General features: G+C 43.0%; 1 protein-coding gene across 3 annotated transcripts in view; it reads left to right on the forward strand.

The window, feature by feature from the left end:
* LOC127654925 (1-phosphatidylinositol 4,5-bisphosphate phosphodiesterase delta-4-like) overlaps positions 1-14,578 on the forward strand; it is a 29,882-nt gene extending 15,304 nt beyond the window's left edge. Inside the window, exons 10-16 of one of the 3 annotated variants that reach the window (XR_007971976.1) lie at positions 2,940-3,083; positions 3,182-3,335; positions 7,138-7,254; positions 7,452-7,630; positions 9,049-9,181; positions 13,786-13,938; positions 14,164-14,300. Coding sequence is in view for 2 of the 3 variants with exons in the window: in XM_052142486.1 (XP_051998446.1) it covers positions 2,940-3,083; positions 3,182-3,335; positions 7,138-7,254; positions 7,452-7,630; positions 9,049-9,181; positions 14,164-14,313; positions 14,433-14,521 (966 nt within the window). In the remaining variant the exon portion in view is untranslated. Of the gene's footprint in view, positions 1-2,939; positions 3,084-3,181; positions 3,336-7,137; positions 7,255-7,451; positions 7,631-9,048; positions 9,182-13,785; positions 13,939-14,163; positions 14,314-14,432 lie in introns of those variants that run through there. The other 2 variants (XM_052142486.1, XM_052142487.1) reach the window with 2 other exon arrangements.
* The last annotated feature ends 253 nt before the right edge of the window (positions 14,579-14,831 follow it).

Below are 14,831 nucleotides of genomic sequence, written 5' to 3' on the forward strand. Positions count from 1 at the left end.
CCCCCAATCGGTCCAGCTGATTTGGGAACGATTCGGCAAGGCCCAGGTAGACCTGTTTGCCTCCCGATAGACCTCCCACTGCCTGCTCTGGTATACCCGAACAGAGGCTCCCCTCGGGGCAGACACGCTGGCACACAGCTGGCCCTCGGGGCTGTGCAAGTACGCATTTCCCCCAGTGAGCCTTGTTGCACAGGTGCTGTGCAAGGTCAGAGAGGACGAGGAACAATTCACCCTAGTGGCTCCCTACTGGCCCACCCGTGCCTGGTTCTCGGAACTCGTACTCCTCGCGACAGCCCCTCCCTGGCGAATTCCCCTGAGGAAAGAACTTCTTTCTCAGGGACCGGGCACGCTCTGGCACCCATACCCAGACCTCTGGAACCTCCACGTCTGGCCCCTGGACGGGATGTGGAAGATCTACCTGGTCTACCACCTGCCGTCGTAAACACGATCAGCCAAGACAGAGCCCCCTCTACCAGGCAACTTTACACCCTGAAGTGGCGCTTGTTCGCAAAATGGTGTTCTTCCCGGGCTGAAGACCCACAGAGGTGTGCAGTTAGGTCAGTGCTCTTATTCTTGCAGGAGAGGTTAGAGGGGAGGCTGTCCCCTTCCACCTTGAAGGTGTATGTTGCTGCTATCGTGGCTCACCACGACGCAGTAGACGGCAAGCCTTTGGGCAAGCACGACTTAATTATCAGGTTCCTAAGAGGCGCCCGGAGGTTAAATCCTTCCCGGCCAAGCCTTTTCCCCTACTGGGATCTCTCAGTGGTCCTCACAGGCATTCAGAGACCCCACTTCGAGCCCCTAGAATCAGTTGGACTCAGGGCCCTCTCTCTAAAGACTGCCCTGCTGATTGCGCTCGCCTCCATCAAGAGGGTTGGGGACCTGCAAGCGTTCTCTGTCAGCGACACTTATCTGGAGTTCGGTCAGGCAGATACATGTGATCCTAAGACCGCGGTAGGTTCCTACCACGCCCTTCAGAGACCAGGTAGTGAACCTGCAAGCGCTGCCCCGGGAGGAGGCAGACCCAGCCCCTTCGTTGCTGTGTCCGGTACGTGCTAACACCAAATAAGTTTGCGAAATGTTACAATCTCAGGGTTGAGTCAATATCATCCCGTGTTTTCTCAGCCGGTAGAACTCGGTAACACGCTGGCAGTCTGGCTGGGTGGATCGCTTGCACCTAGCGCCCTTTCCCTCGGCAGAGGTAAAACTGTGCGCTTTCTTTCCCAGGAGATTCCGTACGTTCGGATCCCTGGATGACTCCTCCCTAGCCCTGTGGGTCAGCAATTCAGCAGAGGAATTCGCCGACCCAATCCACTGCGGGTACTCTAATGTACCCTGTACTGGAATAGGTGCTCCACAGATCGGGACTCCTGCGTGGACTCCTCCTGTGTGTGTTTTCCCCTCACGAGTGGACCCACGTCTCCCTTAAGCAGTTCCAGCTGCCACCCGGTCGCCATGCTGTAGCAACTCCCCCCTCCTTGAGGTTGGATCTACCACCACGCCACTTTTCCACATGTGACCTGAGGCTGGGCCACCTTACCTCCCCCTTCCTGGGCAGGTGTGGTCTTCGCAGGGTCTTTTCCCCCTGAAAGAATAGGAAACTGGGTAAGACCCCCTTCCCACGATGCATGTAAGAGCCCCAGCCATTTGGCTCTATGCGAGAAACATAGAGAGAAAAGAGGCCCGGCTAGGCTCTGCCCGTTCCCAGGTTGGCAAGCGTCGCTTTGTTCCCCTGTTTAGGACAACCAGAAGGATTCCGATGACTTTTATGGGGCATTGGGGAAGGGTACGTGCAGTCTAACACAACTGGTCGCCTTTGCATGTGAAAAACTTGCCCGCTCTTGTGTCAGCAGTACACGTACATGGCTCAGCACATGGCGTGATTTAAATTGGACCCCTAGTTTCGCTTCTTCGACACAACGTCGAAGTGAGCGACAGATGGGGAACGTCTAGGTTATGTATGTAACCTCCGTTCCCTGATGGAGGGAACAAGACGTTGTGTCCTCCCGGCCACTTCGCTGAGCCGAGCCACTTTGGTGGCCGGACCATTTCCGGCTCAGAAAACTCCGGAATGAACTCGACGTATTTCTCCGCTTTTATACCCGTATGTCCGGGGGCGGGGTATGCAAATACTGTCTGCCTAATTCTCATTGGCCTTTTTTCATAGATCAGAGGCATATTCGGCACTCAAAAGAGACCCCTAGTGTCGCTTCTTCGACACAAGGTCTCGTTCCCTCCATCAGGTAGCGGAGGTTACATACGTCACCTAGACTTTCTTGAGATAGGCCGTGTTAACTCTTCAGTGCAAAAAGTAAAAGTTCCTTGCTTTTAATGAAGCACACAAGTTGTTCTATGGAACTTTCTTAAGTCCTGCTGGGATAGAAGCATTTTCACTGGTCTTAGAGTTTCAGACCCCACTGTTTTTAAAATAAATCTTGTTATTTCTACTGTTTTTCCCACATAAACTATATATGTAAGAAAATAAATAAAAAATGGATCTCGGGGAGCCTGGATAGCTCAGCAAGTAAAGACGCTGACTTCACAAGTTTGAATCCAGGGCATGCTGAGTCAGGCTTCCTAAGCAAACAACTGGCCCGGTTTCTAGGGTGGGTAGAGTCACGTTGGGTTAACCTCCTGCTGGTCGCTATAATGTGGTTCTCGCTCTCGGTGGGGCACGTGGTGTTTTGTGTGTGGATGCCGTGGATAATTGCGTGAAGCCTCCACAACGCGCTCAACAAGCCACGTGATAAGATGCGTGGAATGTCGGTCTCAGATGCGGAGGCAACTGAGATTCGTCATCCGCCACCTGAATTGAGGTGAGCCACTACTCCACCACGAGGACTTAGAGCGCATTGGGAATTGGCCATTCCAAATTGGGGAGAAAAAAAAGAAAAGAAAAAAGGGATCTCAAGCAGATGTAATTGTGGCCTTATTTAAAGGCACTTCAGAGGAAAATCCTGCTAAAAGGCAAGACGATTGAAAACGAGTCAGAGAGCCTCACAGGTGAGGTCAGCGATGAGGATGAGGCAGCAGAAATGAACAAGGGCAGTCTGTCTTCGGAGAGCCCACCAAAAGATGGCAAGGTACAAGTAAAAATGTTGAGAAACTTAGTGAAGGGTCAGTCTGTGTTTACCATTTTCTTATATTCCAATGTTATTAACCAATGCTTGCCCCTCTTTAGATATTGAAGCAAAAACTATGCAAGGAGCTCTCAGATCTTGTGTTCAGTAAGAGCGTACATTTCCACAGCTTTGAGCATTCCCGGACCTCTGCCAAACCTTATGAAATGTCATCTCTCTCTGAGTCTAAAACCCGTAAATATTCAAAGGAAGCAGGTCAGAAGGACATTTTTATTCATTTATATCCCTATCCCTTATACAGTATATATAATTAAAAAAAACAATATTATGAAATTGATTATATACAGTTGAATTCAGAAGTTTACATACACTTAGGTTGAAGTCTTTAAAACTAATTTTTTAACCACTCCACAGATTTCATATTTTTAGGATTTCAAGTCATTTAGGACATCTACTTTGTGCATGACACATGAAATTTTTCCAAACATTGTTTACAGACAGATTGGTTCACTTTTAATTGACTATATCACAGTTCCAGTGGGTCAGAAGTTTACATTTACTAAGTTAACTGTGCCTTTAAGCAGCTTGGGAAATTCCAGAAAATTACGTCAAGCCTTTAGACAATTAGCCAGTTAGCTAAATGGAGTCAATTGGAGGTGTACCTGTGGATGTATTTTAAGGCCTACCTTCAAACTCATTGCCTCTTATCTTGACATCATGGAAAAATCAAAAAGAAATCAGCCAAGACCTCAGAAACAAAAATTGTGGACCTCCACATGTCTGGTTCATTCTTGGGAGCAATTTCCAGATTTCCGGAAAGTGCAAATCAATCCCAGAACCATCAGCAAAGGATCTTGTGAAGATGCTGGAGGAAACAGGTAGACAAGTATTTATATCCACAGTAAAATTAGTCCTATATTGACATAACCTGAAAGGCTGCTCAGCAAGGATTAAAAAATGGAACTTTTCAGCAGTAATGACCATCGTTATGTTTTGAGGAAAAAGGGTGAGGCTTGCAAGCCAAAGAACACTATCCCAACCATGAAGCATGAGGGTGGCAGCATAATGTTGTGGGGGTACTTTGCTGCTCGAGGGACTGGTGAACGTCACAAAATAGATGGCATCATGAGGAATGAAATTTATGTGGCTATTTTGAAGCAACATCACAAGACATCAGCCATGAAGTTAAAGCTCAGTCGCAAATGGGACTTCCAAATGGATAAAGACCACAAGCACACCTTTTCCAAGTTGTGGCAAAATGGCTTAAGAACAACAAAGTCAAGGTATTGGAGTGGCCACCACAAAGCCCAGACCTCAATCCGATAGGAAATTTGTGGGCAGAACTGAAAAAGTGTGTGCGAGTAAGGAGGCCTACAAACCTTACTCAGTTACACCAGTTCTGTCTGGAGGAATGGGCCAGCAACTTATTGTGAGAAGCTTGTGGAAGCCTACCCAAAATGTTTGACCCAAGTTAAACAATTTAAAGGCAATGCTATCAAATATTAACAAAGTGTATGTAAACTTCTTACCCACTGGGAATGTGATGAAAGAAATAAAATTATTCTGTGATTTCACATTCTTAAAATAAACTAGTGATCGTAACTGACATAAGACAGGCAATGTTTTCTACGATTAATTGTCAGGACTGAATTTAAATGCATTTGGCTAAGGTGTATGTAAACTTCTGACTGATGATGAATATTTATGTAATATATAATGTCATAGTTGATATTCTATAATACTTATATAGAGTTTTTTTTGCACCAAAACATTTTAAACCCTGTATCTGGCTCTCTGTTTGAAATGCTCTGTTTTGCACCTCAACGTCAACGTAAACACCCATTGCTATGATTGGCAAAAATTGTGCAGCCCTTCAAATACAGCCATATTTTAAACACAACCGGAAGAGAATGAACCAGCTCCACAACTAAATTTCAGGGTTTACACATAACGCACATTGTAAGCACAGCACCATTAACTATCAAACAGTCATGACTTTTGTAATATTCATCAATTAAACTGTTTACTCATGGTTTTGCGATCGGGTATAATAGTGATTTTAACTGCCCCATCCTTCAATAACAGTACTTTTGCAAAGTTCGAAATGCATTATGACTGACTCACAAGCAATCCATGCTGATATGAGCTGAAAAAAACCCACATACATAGTGTGGCAGGGAGGAGGGCGGGGCGGGGTCATGATTATACACACCAGGTCCCTTATAAGCCGATGGCAGACGGTGGTGCGACGAGAGAGAGATAGTTTACGGACATGTCCGTCATGTGTGTTGTTGTCTTTTGTTTAAGTTTATAATTAAAATATAATCAATATTATCAAGCCGGTTCTCGCCTCCTCTTTTCCATTGAACACATTTACACCAGTGTAATCAGTTCAATGGAAAGGAGGAGGCGAGAACCTCCCTGATAAGGGATCGGGTGTGTATAATCACAACCCGGCCCCACCCTCCGCCCTGCCACATTCCTCCCTGGTTCTCTCAGGCTGGGGAGCCCCAGGCCTGACGTACACCCCCCCTTCATTGGGGGAGGGCGTGCTTTAAGCCCATCCCCATCTACCTGGACGAGGGAGGGGACAAGGGGAGGGAAACAGAAATAAATAAAATGGGGGGGGGGGTACTTTCTGTAACAGTGTAGTACCCCCCCCAAAAAAAACATTGTAAAATTTCAACGAGAGGGAAAAGGCCAATGCAGAGCGGCAGTGAGAGAGAGAGAGGAGAGAGAGATGAAAAACAAAAAACCTACTCACCGGTTCTCCGATACACCGTCGCATGGTCCTCGATCACTTCTCCACCCTCTCAGGCGGACGACAGCCGCTTCTCCCCGGGTGGACCGGAGTCAGACTCACGACCCCCGGCAGTCAGAAAGCCCCTCCGCGTTCTCGGCAACTCATGGGGACACTCCTCCACCCCTGGCAGCAGCCCTACCGCTCCATGCAGTCGGGGAGACACTTCCCTCCTCCCCTCGCGGATGGCGGTCTTCCTTCGACCCCTCCGCCTTTCTGGGGGATGGCAGGGCTCTCCTCCGCCCCTGGCAGCGGCTTTATCGCTCCAGGCAGTCGGGGAGTCCAGTCCCCACTTGCCTCACGGACGGCACGGTTCACCGCATCCGGCAGGTCGGTCTAATCCCTCCCCCAGTGGATGGCAGCGGCGCTCCCCTGGGTGGACGGCAGTGTCGAGGACTCCACGACGGGCATCCCTCCTCCATCCCTCCCGGGTTTCGGCACCAGTGTAATCAGTTCAATGGAAAGGAGGAGGCGAGAACTGGCTTTATAATAATTATAAATTTAAACAAAAGACAACAACACACATGACAGACATGTCTGTAAACTATCTCTATCTCATACACATATAGAGTATCATTGTGCATTGACGCCATAGGTGCATTGACGTCCATCTAGTGCATGTTTTCATAAACCAACAATTAAAAATAGCGTAGATGGGTGAAAGAACAGTTTGTTGAGCAGTTTTGTGGTTGAAACAGCAAGAGGCAGCAGCTAAATGACAGAAAATGGTGTCTTCTCTTTAGAGTTGTAACTTGACACTGCATCTTTTAAAAGTGGCGTGAGATACGCGACAATGGTCAAAAATGTCTGTCTAGTGCATGTCTAAATACAAAAATAATTCAAAATAGTCCAGATGGGAACTTTGCTGTTCAGTAATAGTGAGGCCACACTAGGCATATCTGTCCTATTCTCTCTTAGTTTACAAACTGATGCATCAGTGGGCGGGGGCAAGGGTGCAATGATGACTTTGGCATTGATGTTTTTTTGCTGTAGTGGCGATCATGAATTAATGGATTCCCTAGTAATGTAGGATAGTTGCGGAATTAGAGAACAAGGCATTTTTGCAGGTTGGTTTCAATAAATAAGTTTATTGATTGGGGATTAATTTTGAGTTCTGAAATTTACACTCGGTTTTTAAAGGAAAATGAACTCTTGTATGTTAAAATATCAAGACAATTTTATTCCTCATGATATGACCCCTTTGTTGAAATGTATTCATATAGTTCATCTTATTATCTCTTATTACACATTTATCAGGCCCAGATTTTGTGCTGCATAACACCAGGCAGTTGACCCGAATATATCCAAGTGGAATGAGGACAGACTCATCAAATTACTGTCCACAAGATATGTGGAACATAGGGTGCCAAATTGGTGAGTATTGTAGATCTTATAGCAAACAATTATGCCATGAGCTCCTGTGGGTGGAAAAATGCAAGCATGACTTGCAGACTTGAATACCCAAGTTTTTTAACACTCTAAGCCATGTAAAGAGGAGCAGGGTAGCATGACTAATGTGTTGTAAAGTGGAAAGTTGATCTGCATTACATAGTTATGTTTCTGATCCATAGTGGCATTGAACTTCCAGACAGCAGGGATGGAAATGGATCTTAATGATGGGCTATTTAGTCAGAATGGCCACTGTGGCTATGTTCTAAAACCTGAGATCCTACGCAACAGGGAGAGACTATTTGATCCTGATAAACCACAAGAACGGGAGGGCTATAATCCTCTACACTTCTCTGTTAAGGTATTAAAATAATAGATTACCTAAAATTGAAAATGTTGACATTTTGTTCCAAACTCGTGAGTATGGCTTTCTTTCTTTCGTGGAACACAAAAAGAGATGTTATGGAGAATGATAGCCTCAGTCACCATTCACATTCATTGCATCTTTTTCCATACAGTGAAAAGTTATTAGTGACAAACTGAACATTCTGCCTATTTGTGTTTTGCAGAAGAAAGAATGTTATACAGGTTAATGATGGTGAGTGAATGATAACAGATTCCATTGTTGGGTATTCAAGTTCCCTTATTTTGCCATTGAAAAGCCTTTCTATCAATCTAACCAGAGAAGTTAAATCATACCCCGTTATTTCACATTTGCACTCGGTATGGACAAAGGTTTCCAGAGTGTTTAATTCAGATACTTATCTAAATGTTGCCTCGAGCTTATGGCTAAACCCCAAACTATGCATTAATAAGTCCCCTTTCTGTTGGTCAAAGTAGATTGTTAGGGGGTTAATACACTCTGTGACCTATATGAGAGTAGTGGTTTGAAAGCCTTTGATAATTTGGTCAGAGTCTGGGGGACAGAGCCTCAACTACTCTAAAGAGATTATGGGAGAAATATTTAAACTTAGAATTGGAGGAGGGAGAATGGGCTAGGATTCTAAAAAATATAAAAACTGCATCTAGAGACACAAGGGTGTGCCTTATACAATTCAAGATTTTACATCTATTGGACCCCCTCTAAATTGTATAGACTTGGTCTTAAAGACACACCCACCTTTGGCGATGCCAATTAGAGGCTGGAGACATAACCCATGTCTTTCAGGGGGGTGTTGAGATACAGAAGTTTTGGTTAAAGGTTCAGAGTCTGGTGTGCGATGTGTGGCACTCAGGTATCATTTTGCTCTAGGGCGATGGGGCGGTTATCGACATTGAAAGTAAACACATAAGGAGTTGGGTCTTAACCAGTGTCATGATTGCCAGGCAGATCATTTTAAGGGGCTGGAGGTTAGCTGGAGCACCATCTTTTAAGGAGTGATGCTCGGATATGGGAAGGGTGGCAGCCTTTGAAGAAGGGGCATTGAGAAGAACGGGGAGGTACAACATGTTCGTGGAGAAATGGGGCGGTATATGTCATTTATGGATATGTGATTTTTATTATTATATATTTTTTATTTTTGTATTTATCTATTTATTTTGTTGTGCGTGTGTGTGTGTGTGTATAACACCACTGTGATGTTGTTGGGGTCAGGGTGGGTTTGGGAGGGGGAGGGGTAATAGTGGGGGTTAAGACTAATTCTGTGTATATATGTTTTGTTTTACGGTTCTCATATATGTGAATCAATTAAAACATTTTATTCTGAAAAGAAAGAAATCTGTATTCATGTTTATTCTGTCAGATTTAATTGAATTGTTCTTTTGCTTTCACTTTTTTAGGTTATTAGTGGCCAACAGCTCCCTAAATTAAATAAAAAAGAATGGTCCATTGTAGACCCCTTTGTAAGGGTGGAAATTTATGGCGTTTCCCTGGATCAAGCCAAACAGGAGACCAAGTACATTGAAAACAATGGTGAGGAAGTGAGGAATAAATGCTTTGGTGCCAAGTCATTGCAAGAGAGACTATTAGAGAACAATATGTATAGTTGTAACATTAAAAAGGGTTCCCAGACCTTTTGACCAATGAATTTCACTTCCTTTTCCAGTTGTTTGTGATTACTGGATAAGAATAAAAAATAAATAAATAGAGAGATTTTGCTCACAAAGAGTTATTTCTAGTCATTGATATATTTTACAACTAACTAGCAAGTTCTATTTCCTTGGCTCCAGACTGCCATAGAGCACTACTGAGTGGATACATATCTCCTTTCTTGCCGAGAACCTAATATCAAAGCTGTATCCCTGCAGTATTGTGTTTTCTGTCCTTGGTGGCATGGTCTTTCAACAATGCCCAGTACAGATAGTTCTGAGTGAATACACACATTATTTACAAGTTTACGGCTGGGGTGTACTGGTATTTCCAGTTGTGTACCCAGGTCCCCACCTTTAAGTTAGCCTCATTGGGTAAGAATATCAGTGTGATGTACAGGGCATTGAACATCATAAAGAGGCTTTGAAAGACCTGTGTATGGCTACACTGGAGCCCCGGAGGGATGGATTTTAAAACTTAAAACTTGCTTTATGCTGGCTACAGGCGGCGACACAAACAGAACAGCTTCAGTCATCACTTCTCTCCCGAAATGGGAATCCAAAAATGACTCTGCTCGTAGACTTTAAATGACTACAGTAATGGTGAGAATTTCCGAGCTATGGCAAAACTTACAATCTCAGCTTTGAGCTGTTCGCATGGCTTCACGGACACTTTTCAAATGCTTGTGCTCTTTTAGGACACTCACACAACTATAAAACCCATAAGCCAACTAAAAACAAGGAAACAATATGTTAACGCATGGAAGTGTGATAAGTCCGTTTGAAAGGCATGGTGATGTATGGCTGTTTAAAATATATATATACACTGGCAGACAAATGTTTGGAATAATATACAGATTTTGCTGTTTCAGAAGGAAATTGGTACTTTAATTAACTAAAGTGGCATTCAACTGATCAAAAAGTATAGTCAGGACATTACTGATGAAAAAAACAGCACCGTCACTATTTGAATTATTATTTTTTTATCAAATCTAGACAGGCCCCATTTCCAGCAGCCATCACTCCAACACCGTATCCTTGAGTAATCATGCTAAATTGCTAATTTGGTACTAGAAAATCACTTGCCATTATATCAAACACAGCTAAAAAGCTATTTGGTTCAGTAAATTAAGCTTAACTTTGTCTTTGTTTTTGAGTTGCCACAGTATACAATAGACTGGCATGTCTTAAGGTCAATATAAGGTCAACAATGGCAACAAAAAAAAAGATACAGCTTTCTCTAGAAACTCATCAGTCATTCATTGTTTTAAGGAATTAAGACTATGCGTTGCATGAGGTGTACACTACAGTCTTCAAAGGACATCTGGCTCTAACAAGGACAGAAAGAGATGTGTAAGGCCAGATGTACAACTAAACAAGAGGATAAGTACATCAGAGTCTCTAGTTTGAGAAATAGATGCCTCACATATCCTCAGCTGACAGCTTCATTGAATTCTACCCACTCAACACCAGTTTCATGTACAACAGTAAAGAGAAGACTCAGGGGTGCAGGTCTTATGGGAAGAATAGCAAAGAAAAAGCAACTTTTGAAACAGAAAAACAAGAAGATAATGTTTGAGTGGGCAAAGAAACACAGAAATTGGACAACATATAATTGGAAAAGAGTGTTATGGATCTTAACCCCATTGAGCTTTTGTGGGATCAGCTAGAATGTAAGGTGCATAAGAATTGCCCGACAAGACAGCCACATCTATGGCAAGTGTTACAGGAAGTGTGAAATGTCACCTGAGTATCTGGACAAACTGACAGCTAGAATACCATGGATCTGCAAAGCTGTCATTGATGCATGTGGAGGATTTTTTTATGAGAACTCTTTGAAGTAGTTTAAGAAGTTCTGAAATTGTTTTCAAATTGTAATTGTAATTTTTCACGTTATTAATGTCCTGACTATACATTGTGATCAGTTGAATGCCACTTTGGTGAATAAAAGTACCATTTTATTTCCATCAGATCTAAAGCTGTACCAACTTTTGGCCACCAATGTATTTTTGTTTGACAATGTACCAGTAAAAACTGAAACTTCTCCAGGCCCTCGCTCCACAATTACCATCTTTTTAGTCTGACAGACAAAGATAATAGAGGACAGGGAACTAATACAGCAGAGTACATTGCAGCAAAGTTGAAATTTTCTCATGTTTTAGTCACATGACGGAGCTTCACTATCAGAAACACTTGTGTTTTCCCTCTCTGTCCTTCTGATGCTCCATTGAAATCAACGCATTCGCAGCATTCCTTGAATCAGTATTAACTTCAGTGTATAGATGCCCTCAACAACTCTTTTCTGTGCTGACTTTCAGTTTCCAATTTTATATCAGACACATTAAGTGCCAGAGTTTACTGATGTGCTGCCGATTGTACTCCACAATTTAGTAGGATATGTGGTCATGTTATCAGCCCACAGAGGTTGCATTGCCATTCCTTGAGTGCACAAAAACTGATGGTGGCATATGTTACATGTCCCAGGCCTAGGATCTGAGTGACAGATTAATTTTTGCCTGAGAAATCAGACACCCACAGAACGGACAGCTAGGCGACTGTCTTGTCAATTACATGAAGAATCGGCGACAGTGGTGAACACATTACAAAACATTTCACTATTGATGAATCCCCGACGACTGCATGGACTCCAAATTACGTTTCACAACAGAGTACACACGAGAAATGATACAAGATACGAAAACAAATGCATGATTATACGTTACGCATTTTAGAATATAATGTGTATGTTTTTAATCGCATCAAGGCATCATATATTTTATTGGTTACAATATGAAAAAGTAGCTCCTATTGTAAAATCTACCTTATTTGCTTACCTGACTGTCCAAGAGAATTGGCAATTTCTCTCCAACTCTTCTCTTTCTCCACAGGGTTGTGGTAAAGTTCAGATGAAACATCAAATAGGCACTGGTGCTCCTGTCAATGTTCCACTAATTTTCCTCCATTTCTTCGGTCCAATGAGACTTTCTCGATACCTCAGCCATGCTAGTTGATGTTTTGTTTTAGGTACATCAGGACTCCTCCCACTGAAACTTCCTGTGCCCCGTTTCTTGCTGTCTCTCATTGGCTGTAGGTCAACGCTGCAGTTGTATTCAGTCAAAATATATTTCACATTGCACAATTTGGAATCGCAGACGAGTCCAGATATTTAACATCCTAGATATCTCGCTAACATCGGTGATGCATTGGTGCTTCTCTCAAATCGTATCTTTGATAATTCAAACATTACGATCTTCGTTCACGGGAGCGAGCTCCGATTTGCCTACGATTTCGGCCTTTTGTTGGCGAGCTCCACAAAACTGTCGGCAAGCGAAGTGTAAACTCGGCATAAGGTGCTTTCAACACCCTTTAGGGCTCAGATAGTGCACCTACAAGCTTACTATTCTCCACCGTCTAATTCAGATGAGAAGCAGTTAGCGCATTTATGATGCCTCGTGCATTGTACACATACTGTATGTGGAGCACACTCACCAGTTAGACTGTCAGATCAACTCTTCGTCTGTTATGGAGGGCACACAAAAGTCTGTCTCCAAACAAAGGCTCTCTCACTGGATCATTGATGTGATCGCCATCGCTTATGAATCACAGAGCATGAATTGCCCTATTAAGGCGCATTCAACTAGAGGCATGGCTTCCTCATGGGCATGGACAAATGGTATATCCCTACAGGATAGATGCTCTGCAGCAGGATGGTCTTCACAGAACACGTTCACAGGTTTTATAACCTAGACGTTGTGTCCGTCGCTTTGCGAGTCCTCTCTGTCTAGTGAGCTTACTACTCCAACACCCAGCAGTTGAGCCTGAGCTCCTTATTATGGGCAGGCTACCTGTTATAATTTTAATACAGCCACCTATGTAGGCTGCTATTCAGTTTACTCCCACTAGATGTCTCAAGCACTTCCAATAGAAGTACCTCTGGTTATGAAGGTGTTAAATTATTCTGTGTGTATTATATTCTCATTTAGATCCTCAGATTAAGATTAGAGTTATTAATTTTCATAAACACTTGAAGACATATTAAGTCACCAACCGATGGGCCCGTGACCTCATATATATATTCTTCTAAGTGTTTATACCCTGGTGCATCTTAGGGTATGACGCTACGTAGTGTGGTGTGATGGGACTCCATTCCCCAAAGCGTTTACTGCAATGTCTTGTGAACTGAATCAACAGGGAACATCTCTGGTTACTCATGTAACCTCTGTTCCCTGAGATGAAGGGAACGAGACATTGCAAAACTTGGCCGCACTACTACTTAAGAGTTTGGGGTACGATCATACGTTCTTGTTCTTCTGTCAAAAAATTCTAAAGAAATGGTGTTTGAGCGCCCACTTATATTGGACAAACATGCACCTAAAAGGGCACCATTGCTAATCATAAGATTGGCGTTATGATACAAGGGTTTCAACTAGTCATGGAAAAGGAATTCTCCAAAGCGTTCACTGCAATGTCTCATTCCTTTCATCTCAGGGAACCGAGGTTACATGAGCAACCAGAGACGTTCTATGACTGGCTCCAGACCGCCATAGCCTCAGGTCACTCAGGTCAGCATGAGACTCTGGAGGAAATGATGTCGTGCATGATGGGTATTTATACACAGCTGTGTCATCAACAAGTCACGAGGTGACAGCTTTTATATTAGGTTCTTGGCAACGAAAGAGATACAATGGTATCCACTCAGTAGTGCTTTTCTGGCAGTCATAGAACCACAGTCAATTTATAGAACGAGAGTCCATGACATTTTGAGATTTTGTTCATTTCCGAGGCTTGGAAATAACATTTTATTTATGGAATCCTGTTTAAATTATTCTGTTTGCATTGACTTTCTGTTGTTTATCATCTGGTCAGGATTCAACCCATGTTGGAATGAAACCTTACAGTTTACAATCCACACTCCTGAGCTGGCACTGGTGCGTTTTGTAGTTGAAGACTATGATTTAGCGTCTAGAAATGACTTCATAGGACAGTACACTCTACCTTTCACCTGTATTGAACCAGGTACGTTTTTTTTTTTCAGCCAAATATAACAACACCAAAAAATGTTTGGCACTATAAGCTGAAATCACAGATAATTATTATCAGGTGTTCTTGTAAATAACAAAAACCTTGTTTTCCAGGGTATCGTCATGTGCATCTGTTGTCCAAAGATGGAATAAGTATTTGTCCAGCCTCCCTCTATGTTCAGATTAAAATCACAGAGCTGTGATACGACAATTCCAGGAGATTTACTTACAAACCTGTAGCATGTGAAACCTGTCCTGAAAAGCATATATTTCTCTCAAAACTGTGGTGTGCTGTAAAAAAACAGAGGAAACTTTCTCTTGTTCTTGACTTATATATATATATATGTGACCTGACAAATAAGAGCTGTAAATAATTCAAACAAACAAAAACTTTATTTAAACTCTGCTCCTTTAAAAGTGCACTCAGTTTTCTAAAGTAATTAACTGTAATTTTGAAACCTATGTACAATATAATGTCAACTCACATGAGATGAAGACTCCAGTTGAATCAGT

This window comes from Xyrauchen texanus, chromosome 14, assembly GCF_025860055.1.
Source record: "Xyrauchen texanus isolate HMW12.3.18 chromosome 14, RBS_HiC_50CHRs, whole genome shotgun sequence".
NCBI classification, from domain to species: Eukaryota; Metazoa; Chordata; class Actinopteri; order Cypriniformes; family Catostomidae; genus Xyrauchen; species Xyrauchen texanus.